Here is a 16,217-nt window from a genome sequence, read left to right as displayed (position 1 = left end):
GGATCTAAATACTTTAAACGTGAATTTAACTCAAAATTTTAAGCAGTTCTGGTTATAAGTATGAGCATCAATTCCTTCAGATTGTGGGTGTAAAAAATGTTTTAATTTAGTTATTTATATAATGAAATTTATAATGAAATTTGTTGTGTAGTCTCAGGTTAGGACCCTTCTTCAGATAGATGGTAAAAGGGGTGGGGGAACAAAGCCTGGTTGATGGGTGGCTACAGGTGAGGATAGGTTCTGATTGGTAGATAGTTGGACAATGGTCAGAGACGAAAAAGCAAAAGGTGTGAGGTAAGGAGATAAGGATAGAGGATGCACAAAATGTGAAGTCAGAGAATGGATTTTTGGTGGGGGGGGGAGGGAGTGAACAAAGGTGTTCGTAGGTTAATTTAAAATTGTAGAATTCAATGTTCATGCACTTGGGCTATAAGCTACCTAAGTGGAGTTGTGTCCATTATTCAAAAATCCACATGAGGCCAGGAAGCACCATTGGTTAGTAGACCATGAGGTTTGTGCAGATTTTGAGGTCTTGACGTGATTGAAGGTGATGGTAAATTTCATCATTAATGTCAGCCTTCATGAGTGGAGATCTGGAGAAAAGAGAAATGACCTACATTTTCATCTTTTGTATTGTGTGTGCTATATATATGACTCAACCTCTCATGTGCTTCATTAAATGAGTCAACAAAATTCTGATTTCAACATTAGAGTGCACGTGCAATCTTTGTTGGCTTGATAGAAGTTGGAATTACCTTAGTCCTTGAGGCGATGTCGGTCTGAAACTTTCACTGAAAGTGACAAGGAGGACAGAGAAAAGTGTTGAGGCAATGACACAGTGACACTGGCATTTGAGTTTATGGTGGACCTATTGTTTGCATGCCATCTAATAGTAGAGGTGACATGGAGACTAATCACTAGATATTCAGTTTTAGAAGGATGCTCCTTCTCGATTAACAAATACAAAGGCTGTGTGAGATGACAAAAAGCCATGTTTGGTGGTTGTTGGTGCTTTTCGCTTGAAGTTGTTGTATGAATAAGGTCATTTCCAATAATCAAAGAAGATCAGATCTAAAGTACTTGGTGATGGACAAATTTTGCACTGATTTGGGGAATAGGTCTTCAGTTTTTAGGAGATAACTGAGGAGGTCCCTGGTTATGAACTTTCCTATGTCAGATAGCAGTTACAGTAATTGGATGTTTCTCCTTTCTTGAAGATTATTTTAATTGTAGCATCTGTGGGGATTTCATGAATCTCCTTTCATGAATTTTATGTCTGGATGTGGGAAATGACATTGTAAATTTGCAACTGAAGTTCAGTTCAGTTTAGTTTATTGTCACATGTACCGAAGTACAGGGAAAAGCTTTTGTTGCATGCTGACGAGTTAAGCGCCTGTCCCACTTCGGCGTCATTTGCACGTCACGCAGATGGCGCGCGAAGATTTTGCACATCCCAAAATCCTGGGGCGCTGCGCATGACCGCGTGTCACTGCCTACGTCATCACGCACCATGCGCGCATCAAGCTTGCGTCGTGACGCATAAATGATGTCGCGTAAATTACGCGCAAATGACGCCCAAGTGGGACAGGCCCTTCAGGGAAATGACAGTACATGATTACAATCAAGCCATTCACAGTGTACAGGTACATAAGGGAATAACGTTTAGTACAAGATGAAGTCAATAAAGTCTGATCAAAGATAGTCTGACGGTCACCAATGAGGGAGGTAGTAGTTCAGGACTCTCTCTAGTTGTGGAAGAACAATTCAGTAGCCTGATAACAGCTGGGAAGAATCAGTCCCTGAATCTGGAGGTGCCTATTTTCACACTTCTATACCTTTTCCCGATGGGAGAGGAGAGAAGAGGGAGTGGCCAGGATGGAGTCAATGGAAAGGAGGTTAGTTTGTGTGATGGTCTGGGCTGCGTCCACAATTCGTTGTTTCATGCGTTCTTGGATATAGCTGTTCCTAAACCAAGCTGTGATGCAACCCAATGAAATGCTTTCTAAGGTGCATCTGTAGAAGTTGGTGAGAGTTATTGGGGCCATGCCGAACCTCCTAATTCTTCTAAGGAAGTAGAGGCGTTGGTGTGCTTTCTTGGTTGTTGCTTCAAGGTAGTCCAGGAGAAGTTGTTGATGATATTTACACCTAGGGATTTGAATTTTTCAATCATCTCTACTTCGGCGCCATCAATGCAAACTGGGGGTATGTGTATTGCTTCGATTCCTGAAGTCATCACTATCTCCTTTGTCTTGCTGACATTGACAAGTTCATCTTTACCCAGTTTCTAAATGTCATTAGGGATACCACATGCTCTAAAGATCTTGCTGTTTTCACGTCATGTCACAGTCATAGAGTCAGAGAACACAGAAAGAGGATATCTGGCCCAACTTGTCCAAGATGTCTCATCTACATTAGTCCCACCTGCCTGGGTTTGGCTCGTATCCCCCTAAACCTTTCAATGTACCTGTCCAAATGTCTTTTAAATGTAGATATAGTAACTACTTCCTCTGATAGCTTGTTCCATATATCCACCATCCTCTCTGTGGAAAAGTTGCCCCTCAGGTTCCTATTAAATCTGTCCATCTGTCTCCTCTCACCATAAACCTATGTCCTCTGGTTCTTGATTCCTTTATTTTGGGTAAAAGACTCTGTGCATTCTCCCTATATATCACGCTTGTGATTTCATACACCACTATTAAATCACCCCTCAGCCTCCTGCTCTCCAAGGAATAAAGTCCTCACCTGCCCAAACTCCTATAAACCACAAACAGCAATGGGTCCAGCATTGGTATCTGAGGCACACCACGAGTCACATGCCTCTAGTCTGGAAAAACACCAATCCACCACCACTCTCTGCTTCCTACAAATTCTGCATCTAGTTAGCTTGTTCTCTCTGGATCCCATGGGCCTAATCATCCAAAGCAGCCTACCAATCGGAACATTATTAAATGCCTTGCTGAAGTCTATATAGACAACATCGATGGCTGATCTCCCACAAACAAAGCCATGCTGACTTTCCCTAACCAGCCCCTGACTATCCAAATAGATATATAACTTATCCCTCAGAAACTTCTCCAGTAACTTATCGACCAAAAATGTTAGGATCACCATTCTATAGTTCCTAGGCTTTTCCTTGCAGCCCTCCTTAAATAGAGGCACAACATTGGCCAGCCACCAGTAATCTGGCACCACATCTGTGTAGAACGATGATTCATAAATCTCAGCAAGGGTTTCCACAATTTTTGCTCTAGCTCTCCTACAGTGTCATTGGATACTTCTGATCAGGCCCTGGATATTTATCTATCTTCAAACATCCCAGGACATCCAGCACCTCTTCGACTGTAATACGAACTGCCCTCAAGACATTTCCATTAAGTGTCCCTAACCTTCTGCTTTTTCTCCATGGTAAAACAGATGAGAAATACTCATTGTGGATCTTGTCCATCTTCTACGGCTCCACACGTAGGTGACCATCAAGGATAGAAGCTCAGTTGAAAGAGTTCTTTGAAGTGATCATTCCAATAGCTGCTGTCTACCTTCCTTTCCTTCGCTCAAGGAAGGATTAGTCTTCGTTTTTTTTAGCATAGTTGACAATGATATCGCTGCAAAATTTGCAGATTTTCTCATTATTAGTGAACCATTAGGCTTCCTATATTGCTTTCACTCAGTGCTTGATCAAGGATTTTATTGTCGATGTGAATAAGTGGGACGATGTAATTAAGGTGGTCAAGTTGTGTCAGTTGTTAACTATATAGTCCAATTAAAAAGTATTATCTCTTAACAACATTTTAAAAGAGATGGACAGATATATGGATAGGATGGATTTAGAGAGCTGTAGGCCAAAATATGGGAATTGGGACTAGATCAGTAGGCCACCTTGGTCAGCATGGACAAGCCAGGCTGAAGGGCCTGTTTCCATCTTGTACAGCTCTATGACTCCATTACATAAAAATTGGTTTTGGAAGATCATAAATTTGGGACCTTCATGTGAGACATAGATGATTCTTACACCTATACCTAACATCACCATGTTAATACCTTTGTCTTACAATTTCAATGAAAATTAGGTTGGAATGAGGTGCTGCATTTGACAGCATTGTCTTTATCCTATAAACATATATAAAATATAAATGGGAATGTGAAAAACGAACTGCTATAGAAGCAGCTCAAGTCTGCTCTGTTATTGATAAAGATCATGGCTGACTCAAACTTGGCTTCAGCACTACTTTCTCATCATTTCCTGAAACACCTTGACTGCTTTGTGATTTAAAGTTGAGCAAATAGTATTAATATATTTAAGGGCAAGCTAAATAAGTGCTTGAAGAATAGCGGAGTGGGAGAATGTAATGGAGGTGAGTCCATGTGAATCTTAGTGGCATTGATTTGTTAGGTTGATGACTTCTTTCTGTGCTTTAAATAATAGGTTATGTTTTGTGCAGCGTTGGTGTGGTTTAAAATTGGTGATAATGATCCAGTTTTGTTGTTCCTCTACTTCTTACAGTGATATTGGTATTGGTCAATCTCAGGACGACAGCATAGTTGGCTTGAAACAATGCAGACATATTGCTCCTGCTCTGCCTGTAAGCGGAACGTTATCTTCTAGTAATCCTGACCTGTTGCAATCTCATCATCGCATTCTTGATTTCAACACTACACCAGGTGAGTGTAAATTTAATTCCAAAATGTGCTTCCTGTTGGGTGCCTAATTTGGATACTTGTTGCATATACTTTCTATATGCAATATACTTTCTAGGCAGAAACCCAATTCGGCTTTGTGTTGTTTACATACATAAGTAATTTCACTTGGCTAGTAACTAAATTTGCTGTTAGGTGTACAATTCAATTTTAACCAGACCCTTACCATAATAAATTATATGACGTGACTTGGATTAAATTGTAATGGTGTTTCGCCTTTTGCATATAAAACCTTAAATTTAAATGCAAATGAGTCAGTTGTCATTGCCCATTAAGCAAAAGCATACTTTTTTAAATATAATTATTCCATTGCTTTGTTCCATCAGCCATTACATCAAATAATTTTGTTACATAAATAACAAAGATAAATATTTACTACAGAGATTTGGAGTTTCTTACAGGTTTGATGTTGTGTGCTCACTTCATTTGAGTATAGTTATGAGATTGCAACTATCTTTATTACCTTTCAATGAAGGCTGTTAGTCAGTCACACACATCTGTCAAATCTGGCAAGCTCTATTTGAGTTGGTAATATCTGAATTGAAAGTCTTACCGTGGTATAAATGCAGGCGTCCCCGGAACAGGATTAAACCATATTGGGATTTTTTATTTTGAACAATTGTAAAATCACTTTTGCATTCTTTGCGTTCTTGTTTACAATTTTATCTGACTCCACAGAAAAACAATACGTTCCAATTTCGAAGAATTGGAAAACCTTTCACTCTCAGTAATGTAGAATTCTTCCTGCAGTTGTAGGAACTTGTAGTTCAGTTCAGTTTAGTGAGAATATATTTATTTTTTTGGACTGTTCACAAATTGAGGCCAATGATTTTTAAGTCGTTCATATGAGTCTATATGTGCATGGAAGTGGCTTATGAGACAGATCTGGGTTTGATCCATAAAGAAGACACATTAAAATCAAAATCAAAGAGCTGTTAAGGATAGAATGAAATATGCTCTTAACACTTCTCTGCAATTTTATTTAGTGCCTTTGTTGCCAACAGAGATTTCACGTGTGTAAGAGTGAAACCGATCTATAAGTACGCCAATTTATTCAAAGGTTTCAAAGGCCTTTTATTGTCACATGTACCAATTAAGGTACAGTGATATGCAAATTAACATACAGCCATATGAAAAAAAAGCAACAAGAAATACATAAAAGTTAACATTTATGTATTTCACCACATATATAATCCACCACAGCGGATTCCCCACATTCCTCACTGTGATGGAAGGCAAAAATATCCAATCTTTTTTCTCTTTATTTCTCCCGCGGTCGGGGCAGTCGAACCATCCGTCGGGGTGCTCACAGCTCCCGCAACCTGCGGTCGAAGCTCCCGTGTCAGGGCGATCGCAACTCCGCGTCAGGGCGGTCAAAACTCCCGCTGCTTGGAGTTTCCGATGTCGGTCTCTGTTAAGTCCTCAAGCACCCACGGTTGGAGCTCCGAGGTCGATCCCTGGCAAAGGGATCGCGGGCTCCATGATGTTAAAGTCCCGTAAGCACCCACGGTAGAGCTCTCAAAATCGGTTTCCAGCAAAGGTCGTCAACTCCTCAATTTTAGGCCGCAGATACGATACGGGAATAAATCGCATCTCCATCAAGGTAAGAGATTAGAAAAAGTATCCCCCAACCCCCTCCCCCCACATAAAACAACACTAAAAACATACATTTAACACATACTATTTAAACACAAGGAAGGAAAGGACAGACAGACTGTTGGCGAGGCAGCCATTGCTGGCGCCACCCGGTGGTTAATCAGATAGTAAAATTGTAGTTATTGACACCTGTACAAAAGTAAAGTGATCAAAACAGAGACACAAAAAACTGTAGCTGCTAGAATCTTGATCAAAACACAAAAGTGCTGCAGGGATTCATTGAGTCAGGCAGCATCTGTGGAAGGAAGGAACGGACACCAGTTACTCCAGTGATCGGAAAATAATTTAAAAATATATTTTGTCTCGGTTCATAGAGTGACCTTGTTAATGTTACTTTGTGATATTTTAGAATGACTATCTGGCTCTTGAGATGGGTAATTAGCAATGTAATTCTTTTACACATTTTAATAATCCATCCAAGCACATAAAAGGGAAGATGATTTTTCCATGAGTGAAAAAGCCCAGTGGGAAACAATGAGTTATTTCTTAATGCATGAGAACCGTCTGACAAATTTGCAGGACTTAAGGGCCTGTCTCACGAGCATGCATGCTTACTGGAAGCGGGGGCCGCGCGGAGGTCGAGTGAGTGACGTGAAGTTCGAGCGAAGTCCACGGGAAGTTCGCGCGTGATGTACGGCGTCAAGACGCTGCGTACGGCGTCGAGACGCTGCGTACTGCGTCGAGACGCTGCGCACGCCCGTCGAGGCGGCTGCGGGCCGGCAGGCCGTTGCCGCGCGGAATTTTTGAACACAGTCAATTTTTCAGATCCCCGCGCGATGTCGGGATCAGCTCCGCACAACTCCATATGGCTCCGGCGATCGATGTGGGACCAACCCCGCGAGGCCGTATGGCTCAAGCTACCACGTTAGGTCGCGCTTGCCGCATGGAGTCGCATGCTCGTGGGACAGGCCCTTTAACATACGCAGCGTCTTGACGGCGTACATCCCGCGGACTTCGCTTGAACTTCACGTCACTCACTCGACCTCCACGTGGCCCCCGCTTCCGGTTTGGTCGCGCTCGCCGCATGCTGGTGGGACCGGCCCCGTATGGGGATCACTCGACCTCCTCACGGCCCTTGCTTCCGGTTTGGTCGCGCTTGCCGCATGCAGGTCGCATGCTCGTGGGACAGGCCCTTTACTCTTTTGATGGAATTAAGTAGATGATCCATGGTTTGAATTGTATGGTGGGACAATTATGCAGTGAACAGAATTAGTTTTAATCGAGCTTCCAAATTTACATATGGAATGCTATGGGTTTTAATTGAATTATAAATCCAATATTTTCCAATCTTATGTTTTGGAATATTCCAATAATTCAATAAAACACATGCATATTTGGGAAACCCAATATTAGAACATTGTCACATTTGACTAGGAAAGAGTTGCACCAATGGATCGATATTATTAACGTTGACCAATATGAAAGGGCTTCTGATGCAAAAAATTCCCAAAATTTTACAGACTGACAAACAATATGCAAAGACATCTCTGATGAAGGGTGTGACCTAGAATGTCTTTCTTTTTGATGCCTCGTGTATTTCCAGCATTTTATAGTTTTTTAAAGTAGCAAGCACACGGTTTTTCATTTATCTTGATCAGTAAATGAAAAACAGGAAAGCATAATTGTAATTACAGGCATTATGTAATCACATATTTTTGTTTACAAATCCAATAAAAAATGCAAAAGCAGTTTGCAAAATAACACCAATTATTTCTAATTAATCATGACTATTATTTTGACACCTTAGTTTTAAAGGAACTTTATTTTCTGCCTACAAATGAGATAAAATGTCACCTGCTCTATTGTTGGTCTCAAGGGAAAATAAATCATGGGCGTATGCATGTGATCCATTTACAACAAAGATATTAATTATGCTGACAGCCGCCACAAACTTTACTTGGAATTTTTCAGCAATAACTTGAATTTCTTTTCAAGACAGCATTCATTGTTCAGAGACATTGCCTGAACCAAGAAATGTAAATTAGATAATTTAAATAATTGTAATTTTATATGTGGAGAATGAGTGAAAGTTGTATTGAGTGAAGTAGATTAAAAATATATATTTAAAACTGTGAGGTACTGAGTGCACACATAAATTTTCAGTACTCGAGAAATTGTTTAGACATAATATTTATCATCCTGCAAAAACTCTTGCTTACACCTAAGTTTTGGACACATATCCTATTTTTTTCTGATGGATTTAATTGGTTGGGTATCGGTACTTTAAACTCTTCCATTGGCATTATCCAAAATATAAGGCAACTTGTTCACTGCAATATCAGGACGAGGGGAGTTCCTACCTGATTTTCTCCATTATTATACTAGAGATCATTTACATGCATTTGAAGTTAAATCTTGAGAAAATAGGTATATGTAAAGAACAAGTTTACAAAGACAAATTATTTCAATAATAGCAAAACAATATTAATATTAATATCAGATGTTTAATTATAGCAAGTACACATTGCCCATGTTAGATCTCATGAACTGGGGGATCTTTTCCTGCCTATTGATTTAATATGTTAGTATAACCTTTCTCAGATAGTTTTCATTTATGCAAGTTCCTTTTCCTTTAATGAGCAGAACTTCCAGACCAAGTTTTAAGGGTTTTCAAGGCAGATCAACAAAGTCGCTACTTAATGATCAGTAGAGACACTACTGCAAAAGAAGTGGTAATTCAGGCACTTCGTGAATTTGCTGTGACTGCTACTCCTGAATCATACTCACTTTGTGAGGTCTCTGTCACGCCTGAAGGCGTCATCAAACAGAGGCGTCTTCCAGATCAACTATCAAAACTTGCTGATCGAATTCAACTTAGTGGCAGGTAAGGATGATTATCTTGCCATAATCTGTGCTTCTGCAATAATTTTTTAACAAATAAACTGGGTTATTTTTGTAGATTTTAAGGAAGATTGTTGAGTTTGAATTTAAAGTTACCAAAACTGGACTATGTATAGGTATAGAAATGTGTCCGTTTCTGGTTTAAATTGGTCTTTATATAGAGTGATATGCTTCAAAATTATTTTCAATTTTTTGTCATATAGTTCTCTTTTTTCCATTCTATTAGCTTTACATTGTTCCCTATCCAATGTTCTGAACTTTCCGCTCGTAGGCAAGCCACTGAAACATCCACAGAAACACAATAGTTCAATTTCTCAAGGCCTGCCCTCCATGTAATTCAATCTCCCTATAAGAAATGATCAAAGAGAGGAGTGCAAATATCAGACAAGCTGTTACCTCTGAAAATGTGTAACTGTAAATCTAGTCTGCTGTTTGCCTAGTGACAGTATGTGAAGTTTTAAAGTTTTGTCAGGACATTAGAGCATCACCATAACTACTGGTCTGAAAGCATTACTAAAACATTTTTAAATGAGCATTATTTGCTTGATAGTATGAAATAAATTGGCATAAAGTACGAATTTACCCATCTATTCAGTAATTCTGAGCAGGTTATTAGTGTATTATTTTACTTTTAAGATTGATCGTTTTTGTCTTTCCAAGGTACTATCTAAAGAACAACATGGAGACAGAGACATTGTGCTCAGATGAGGATGCTCAGGAATTGTTCCGGGAAAGTCAGATCGTACTGCTTCAGCTAAGTACTGTTGAAGTTGCCACCCAGCTCTCCATGAGGAACTTTGAATTATTTCGTAACATTGAACCCACAGAATACATTGATGACTTATTCAAACTTAAATCAAAAAGTGAATGTGTCAATCTCATGAAATTTGAGAACATTATCAATCAAGAAACATTTTGGGTTGCAACAGAGATTCTTCGAGAGTCAAACCAATTGAAGAGAATGAAGATAATTAAACACTTCATTAAGATGGCACTACACTGTAGAGAATGCAAGAACTTTAATTCAATGTTTGCAATAATCAGGTAATAATCTGAAAGACAGTTTTTTAATAGTAATTTTTTTTTAATAATGCCAAGTCAAGAGAGTTTAATTGTCATATGTAATAGAATGATGAAATTCTTTCTTACAATAGCTTAATAGGCCCATATAATAGGCCTCTTAATAATGGCAATATACACAAATAAACACAAGAATTTTAAAAAATCAATAAACTAATAACTAGCTGTAATGCCAAAAAACTAAATCTGTAGCGCAGATCAGGATGTAGTCCATGGAAGTTCATTGTTGAGGTTAGTTTTGTATAGCGTTAAAGAGCCTGATGGTTGCTGGACTATTCTTAAACCTGGTGGTCACGGTTTTAAGGCTCTTGTATCACCTTACCGATGGTGGGAGCAAAGTAAGAGCAAGGCTAGGTGGTGGGTCTTTGCTAATATTGGCTGCCTTTTTGAGGCAGCGCCTCCTATAGATCGTTTTGATGGGAGGGAGGTAGGTCAGTACCTGTGATAGACCGTGCAGTGTTTAAGACAAATAACTGTGTACATGGCCTGTTAAACTTCTACTGGCTGGATCTACAAACTATAACAATCTCTGTGCAGTGAGTAAGGCGATGGTTGTTGAGCAGGAATACCAGCATCCTTCATATCATATCTGCGTTATTTTTTCTTTTAACTCCATTTTAGTATTTTACTGTCATGTATGAATATTTATTTTCAGTGTTGGTAAACCTTACAATGTTTTATTGAATGTAACGCCCAGCAGTAAAGAAAGTTATTTGCAATAATGCATTTGACCCTGTAATGAGCAGTAATAAGGGAACAGTAATGGTAAGGATGGAGATTAAAGTGGGGTAGGTTTAGGAAAAATGTAAACATGAGGCATGGAGGAGAGGAGTAGCAAGTGGAAAAGTATCCATGCTTTATAGAAGATGCATTCTTGAATTAAATGTAATGCATAACATCAGCTCATACTTTGGAACAGTAAGTTTAATACTTATTTATTTCTAGATGTTTACTTTCACAGCTTGACATCTTTCAAATGTTGCACTGTGCTTAAATGCAAAAACAATAAATTTTCATGACTGCCGCAGGTTGTTGTGGCAACTTGGATGTTGTATTTTAAAACCATTGATCGAAATGTTGCACGGGTTGGAATAGATGTCCTTATACAGTGCACTGCAGTCTTATAAATGGTCAGGCAGCATCTCTGGATGAAAAATGAATAGGTGACGTTTCGAATCAGAACCCTTCTTCAGACTGGAAACGGGTCTCGACCTGAAACGTTACCTATGCATGTTCTCCAGAGATGCTACCTGACCTGCTGAGTTACTCCTGCACTTTGTGCCCTTTTGTGTTTTTTCACATTAACACAACCTAGGAATGTTGTTTTGGGTCGAGACCCTTCTTCAGAGTGAAGAACCTTCTTCAGAGTGAAGAAGGGTATCGACCCATAACGCCACCTATCCATATTCCCCAGGGATGCTGCCAGACCTGCTGAGTTACTCCAGCACTTTGTGTCCTTTTGAGCATTATTTAGCATCCATAGTTTGTTAATATGAAGGTTGGCCAGAGGAATAGCATATTTTCCTTCAAGTTATCACTTGCTAGAAAATTCTACAGCTGTTGCAATTCTTCGTGTGCAAAGATATTGTGAACCTAATCCTGTTGGACAAATATGTTTTTTTTTGTTGGAAATGTTTACAATATTAACCTCCTTGGAAACAAATATGCTTTGCTTTTACTAATGTGGGAAAGAGAAATGTTTTAAACATCAAATTGTGTGCAGTTCTGGTCAGATGTGGAGGCTGTGGAGAGGTACTGAAGAGGTTCACCAAAATGTTGCTTGGTGTCAACTATACCGTGAGGTTGGACAAACTTGGATTGCTTCCTTGGGATCGTGGAAGGATGAGGGGAGATCTGAAAGAGTTTTATAAAATTATGAGAATGGTGTATAGTCATTGTCTTTTTGTAATGTCAAATACCAGAAGACATAGCTTTAAGGTGAGAAATGGAAAGTTTAAAGGAAAGGTGCAGGGCAAGATTTTTTTAATCAGAGAATAGCATGTGCCTGGAACACACTACCCGTTTGAAGTGGGAAAAGGCATGGTGGCAGTGAATACAACAGTGACATTTAAGAGGAGTCTTCATGGGCATACCATCATCCAGGAAATGGACGTACATGGATCATGTACAGGCAGACGGGTTAATTTAGCATCGTGGATCAAAGGGCTTGTTCCTGCATTACTGTTTTATGTTCAAAATGTTACACATTTTTATAAATTTCAAAATCGTAATTTTGCTTTAGACAGTTGGAAAACCTGTTAAATAAAATTTCATGTTTTAATGTTGACAACCGCATTCTTCAAATTCATACAATGCAAAAATCACAACTCTTCATGATGTTTATTGCATAAAATTTAACATTTTATAAAATGGAAAATTGTTATTGCTTAAATACTGTATGTGTTTGTATTTTATTATTTCTTCATATGGTTTAAATATCTTTCTTATGCAATATATTTCAATTGAACAAAAATCTAAATTATAGCTCCATTACTGGAGTATGACAGCCCAGGAATACTGTAAATTGAATCATAATCTGTGATCTTTAATTCAATATAAGGAGTCATATTTTAGTTCTGCAGAAAAACAAGAGGAAATATCTGTCATTAGTTTTAAAGTTTGACACAAAGATTTAATTAAAAAAATAGGAATCTGTTCCATTTCATGTTAACTTACTGGTTTACTGCTTATAAGACCTATTTATATATTTTTGAGTGTAATGCCAATTGTAATTATTTTTTATCATTCCAATATCCAGTGGTCTATATCTTGCACCAGTGGCACGACTGCGTAATACATGGGAAAAGCTTCCAAACAAATATGAGAAGTTATATCAAAATCTTCAGGATCTCTTGGATCCTTCCAGAAATATGGCTAAATACCGCAATGTTCTCAATAACCAGAACCTGCAGCCTCCTATTATTCCCCTCTTCCCTGTAATCAAAAAAGATCTGACGTTCCTACATGAAGGTAATTATCTTTAAAAGCAAAATGTGATTCATATTGCTTATATTTAAAACTCTTTGTCTTCCTTGGTCTTTCTGTCACAATCTTCAGATGTTTAAAACTCGGGCTTGGTGCCAGCCATTCAATATTTGCTGATTTATTTTTTCAACCTTAATGACATTTTTATCCTTTCTTGGGATGTTAAAAAGACAATTTTAATGTATAAAATAGGGATCTGGTTTGCTTCTTTCTCAGGAGTTATTCTGTCCATTTTTCTCCCTTAGGAAATGACTCAAAAGTAGAAGGTTTGATCAATTTTGAAAAGCTACGCATGATTGCTAAAGAAATTCGTCATGTTGGCCGTATGGCTTCAGTTAATATGGATCCTGCTGTTATGTTCAGAACAAGGTTAGTGACTTGGTTTACAAGATACTCAAATCCATAGTGATAGCATTCTAAACCATTTACGAAAGACTGACTGTGAGCAAAATGCTTTTTGTTTGTAAAATCAAACCTGTTTTAATTCAGTAGCTACAACAAAAATTATGCTGTAAACCTGCTTTACATTAAAGTAATTTGGCTAATATCAACATACTAAAGGTACACAAAAATGCTGGAGAAACTCAGCGGGTGCAGCAGCATCTATGGAGCGAAGGAAATAGGCGACGTTTCGGGCCGAAACCCTTTTCAGACTGATGAGGGGTGGGGGGGAGAAGGAAGGAAAAAGGGAGGAGGAGGAGCCCGAGGGCGGGGGGATGGGAGGAGACAGCTCGAGGGTTAAGGAAGGGGAGGAGACAGCAAGGGCTGGCAAAACTGGGAGAATTCAACGTTCATGCCATCCGGACGCAAGCAACCCAGGCGGAATATGAGGTGCTGTTCCTCCAATTTCCGGTGTTGCTCACTCTGGCAATGGAGGAGACCCAGGACAGAGAGGTCAGATTGGGAATGGGAGGGGGAGTTGAAGTGCTGAGCCACCGGGAGTTCAGGTAGGTTATTGCGGACTGAGCGGAGGTGTTCGGTGAAACGATCTCCCAACCTCCGCTTAGTCTCCCCGATGTAAATCAGCTGACATCTAGAGTAGCGGATGCAGTAGATGAGGTTGGAGGAGATACAGGTGAACCTTTGTCGCACCTGGAACGACTGCTTGGGTCCTTGAATGGAGTCGAGGGGGGAGGTGAAGGGACAGGTGTTGCATTTCTTGCGGTTGCAACGGAAAGTGCCCGGGGAGGGGGTGGTACGTGAGGGAAGGGAAGAATTGACAAGGGAGTTGTGGAGGGAGCGGTCTTTGCGGAAGGCAGACATAGGGGGAGATGGGAAGATGTGGCGAGTGGTGGGGTCACGTTGGAGGTGGCGGAAATGGTGGAGGATTATTTGTTGTATTTGCCGGCTGGTGGGGTGAAAGGTGAGGACTAGGGGGACTCTGCCCTTGTTGCAAGTGCGGGGATGGGGAGAGAGAGCAGTGTTGCGGGGTATGGATGAGACCCTGGTGCGAGCCTCATCTATGGTGGCGGAGGGGAATCCCCGTTCCCTGAAGAACGAGGACATTTCCGATGCCCTGGTGCGAAACGTCTCATCCTGGGAGCAGATGCGGCGTAGGCGGAGAAATTGGGAGTAGGGGATGGAGTCTTTACAGGGGGCAGGGTGGGAAGACGTGTAGTCCAGGTAGCCATGTGAGTCAGTTGGTTTGTAGTGTATGTCGGTCAGAAGTCTGTCCCCTGCGATGGAGATGGTGAGGTCAAGGAATGGTAGGGAAGTGTCGGAAATGGTCCAGGTGTATTGGAGTGCCGGATGGAAGTTGGTGGTGAAGTGGATGAAGGCAGTCAGTTGTGTGTGGGTGCAGGAGGTGGCCCCAAAGCAGTAGTCAATGTAACGGAGATAGAGGTCGGGGATGGGGCCCTGGTACGTATTGAACAAGGATTGTTCAACGTACCCGACAAAGAGGCAGGCGTTGCTGGGGCCCATGCGTGTGCCCATAGCTACGCCTTGTGTTTGGAAGAAATGCCCCCTCCCCGGGCACTTTCCGTTGCAACCGCAAGAAATGCAACACCTGTCCCTTCACCTCCCTCCTCGACTCCATTCAAGGACCCAAGCAGTCGTTCCAGGTGCGACAAAGGTTCACCTGTATCTCCTCCAACCTCATCTACTGCATCCGCTGCTCTAGATGTCAGCTGATTTACATCGGGGAGACTAAGCGGAGGTTGGGCGATCGTTTCACCGAACACCTCCGCTCAGTCCGCAATAACCTACCTGAACTCCCGGTGGCTCAGCACTTCAACTCCCCCTCCCATTCCCAGTCTGACCTCTCTGTCCTGGGTCTCCTCCATTGCCAGAGTGAGCAACACCGGAAATTGGAGGAACAGCACCTCATATTCCGCCTGGGTTACTTGTGTCCGGATGGCATGAACGTTGAATTCTCCCAGTTTTGCTAGCCCTTGCTGTCTCCTCCCCTTCCTTAACCCTCGAGCTGTCTCCTCCCATCCCCCCGCCCTCGGGCTCCTCCTCCTCCCTTTTTCCTTCCTTCTCCCCCCCACCCCCCATCAGTCTGAAGAAGGGTTTTGGCCCGAAACGTCGCCTATTTCCTTCGCTCCATAGATGCTGCTGCACCCGCTGAGTTTCTCCAGCATTTTTGTGTACCTTCGATCTTCCAGCATCTGCAGTTCCTTCTTGAACACATCAACATACTAAATGCAGCATAAAAGAATTCTCATTTTGTTACAGTTAAAAATTAATCATAACTATTTTGTCATAATAGCGTCTTGAGTATTAAGCATTTCAATATAGGTTTGTTTAAAATATCTGCTTTCTGCAGTCGAACGCTCTAAAAATGTATTTCGTTAGGAAACTGAACTGCAGTTCAAAATTCTCATATATTTGCTTTTCACAAGGAGCAAATAAAATGCACCTTGACTCCCCTTTTCTTCATAAAACTGATAAAACTGTGTCCAATATTTGGCATGCACAATGTTATTTAGAAATTCTAAAGCAAGTCAAGGTTGTTG

At 40.6% G+C, this 16,217-nt stretch overlaps 1 protein-coding gene across 3 annotated transcripts in view; it reads left to right on the top strand.

Moving 5' to 3' along the window:
• rapgef2 (Rap guanine nucleotide exchange factor 2) overlaps positions 1-16,217 on the top strand; it is a 96,407-nt gene that overhangs the window by 41,294 nt on the left and 38,896 nt on the right. For all 3 annotated transcript variants that reach the window (XM_033018290.1, XM_033018272.1, XM_033018282.1), the window contains exons 11-15: positions 4,502-4,659; positions 8,935-9,175; positions 9,853-10,236; positions 13,031-13,242; positions 13,503-13,626. In XM_033018290.1, the coding sequence (XP_032874181.1) occupies positions 4,502-4,659; positions 8,935-9,175; positions 9,853-10,236; positions 13,031-13,242; positions 13,503-13,626 (1,119 nt within the window). The remainder of the gene's footprint in view (positions 1-4,501; positions 4,660-8,934; positions 9,176-9,852; positions 10,237-13,030; positions 13,243-13,502; positions 13,627-16,217) is intronic.

Source organism: Amblyraja radiata, chromosome 1 (genome assembly GCF_010909765.2).
Source record: "Amblyraja radiata isolate CabotCenter1 chromosome 1, sAmbRad1.1.pri, whole genome shotgun sequence".
Lineage (NCBI taxonomy): Eukaryota > Metazoa > Chordata > Chondrichthyes > Rajiformes > Rajidae > Amblyraja > Amblyraja radiata.
Note: the sequence above shows the minus strand (reverse complement) of the source record. Positions and strands in the feature narration are given on the sequence as shown.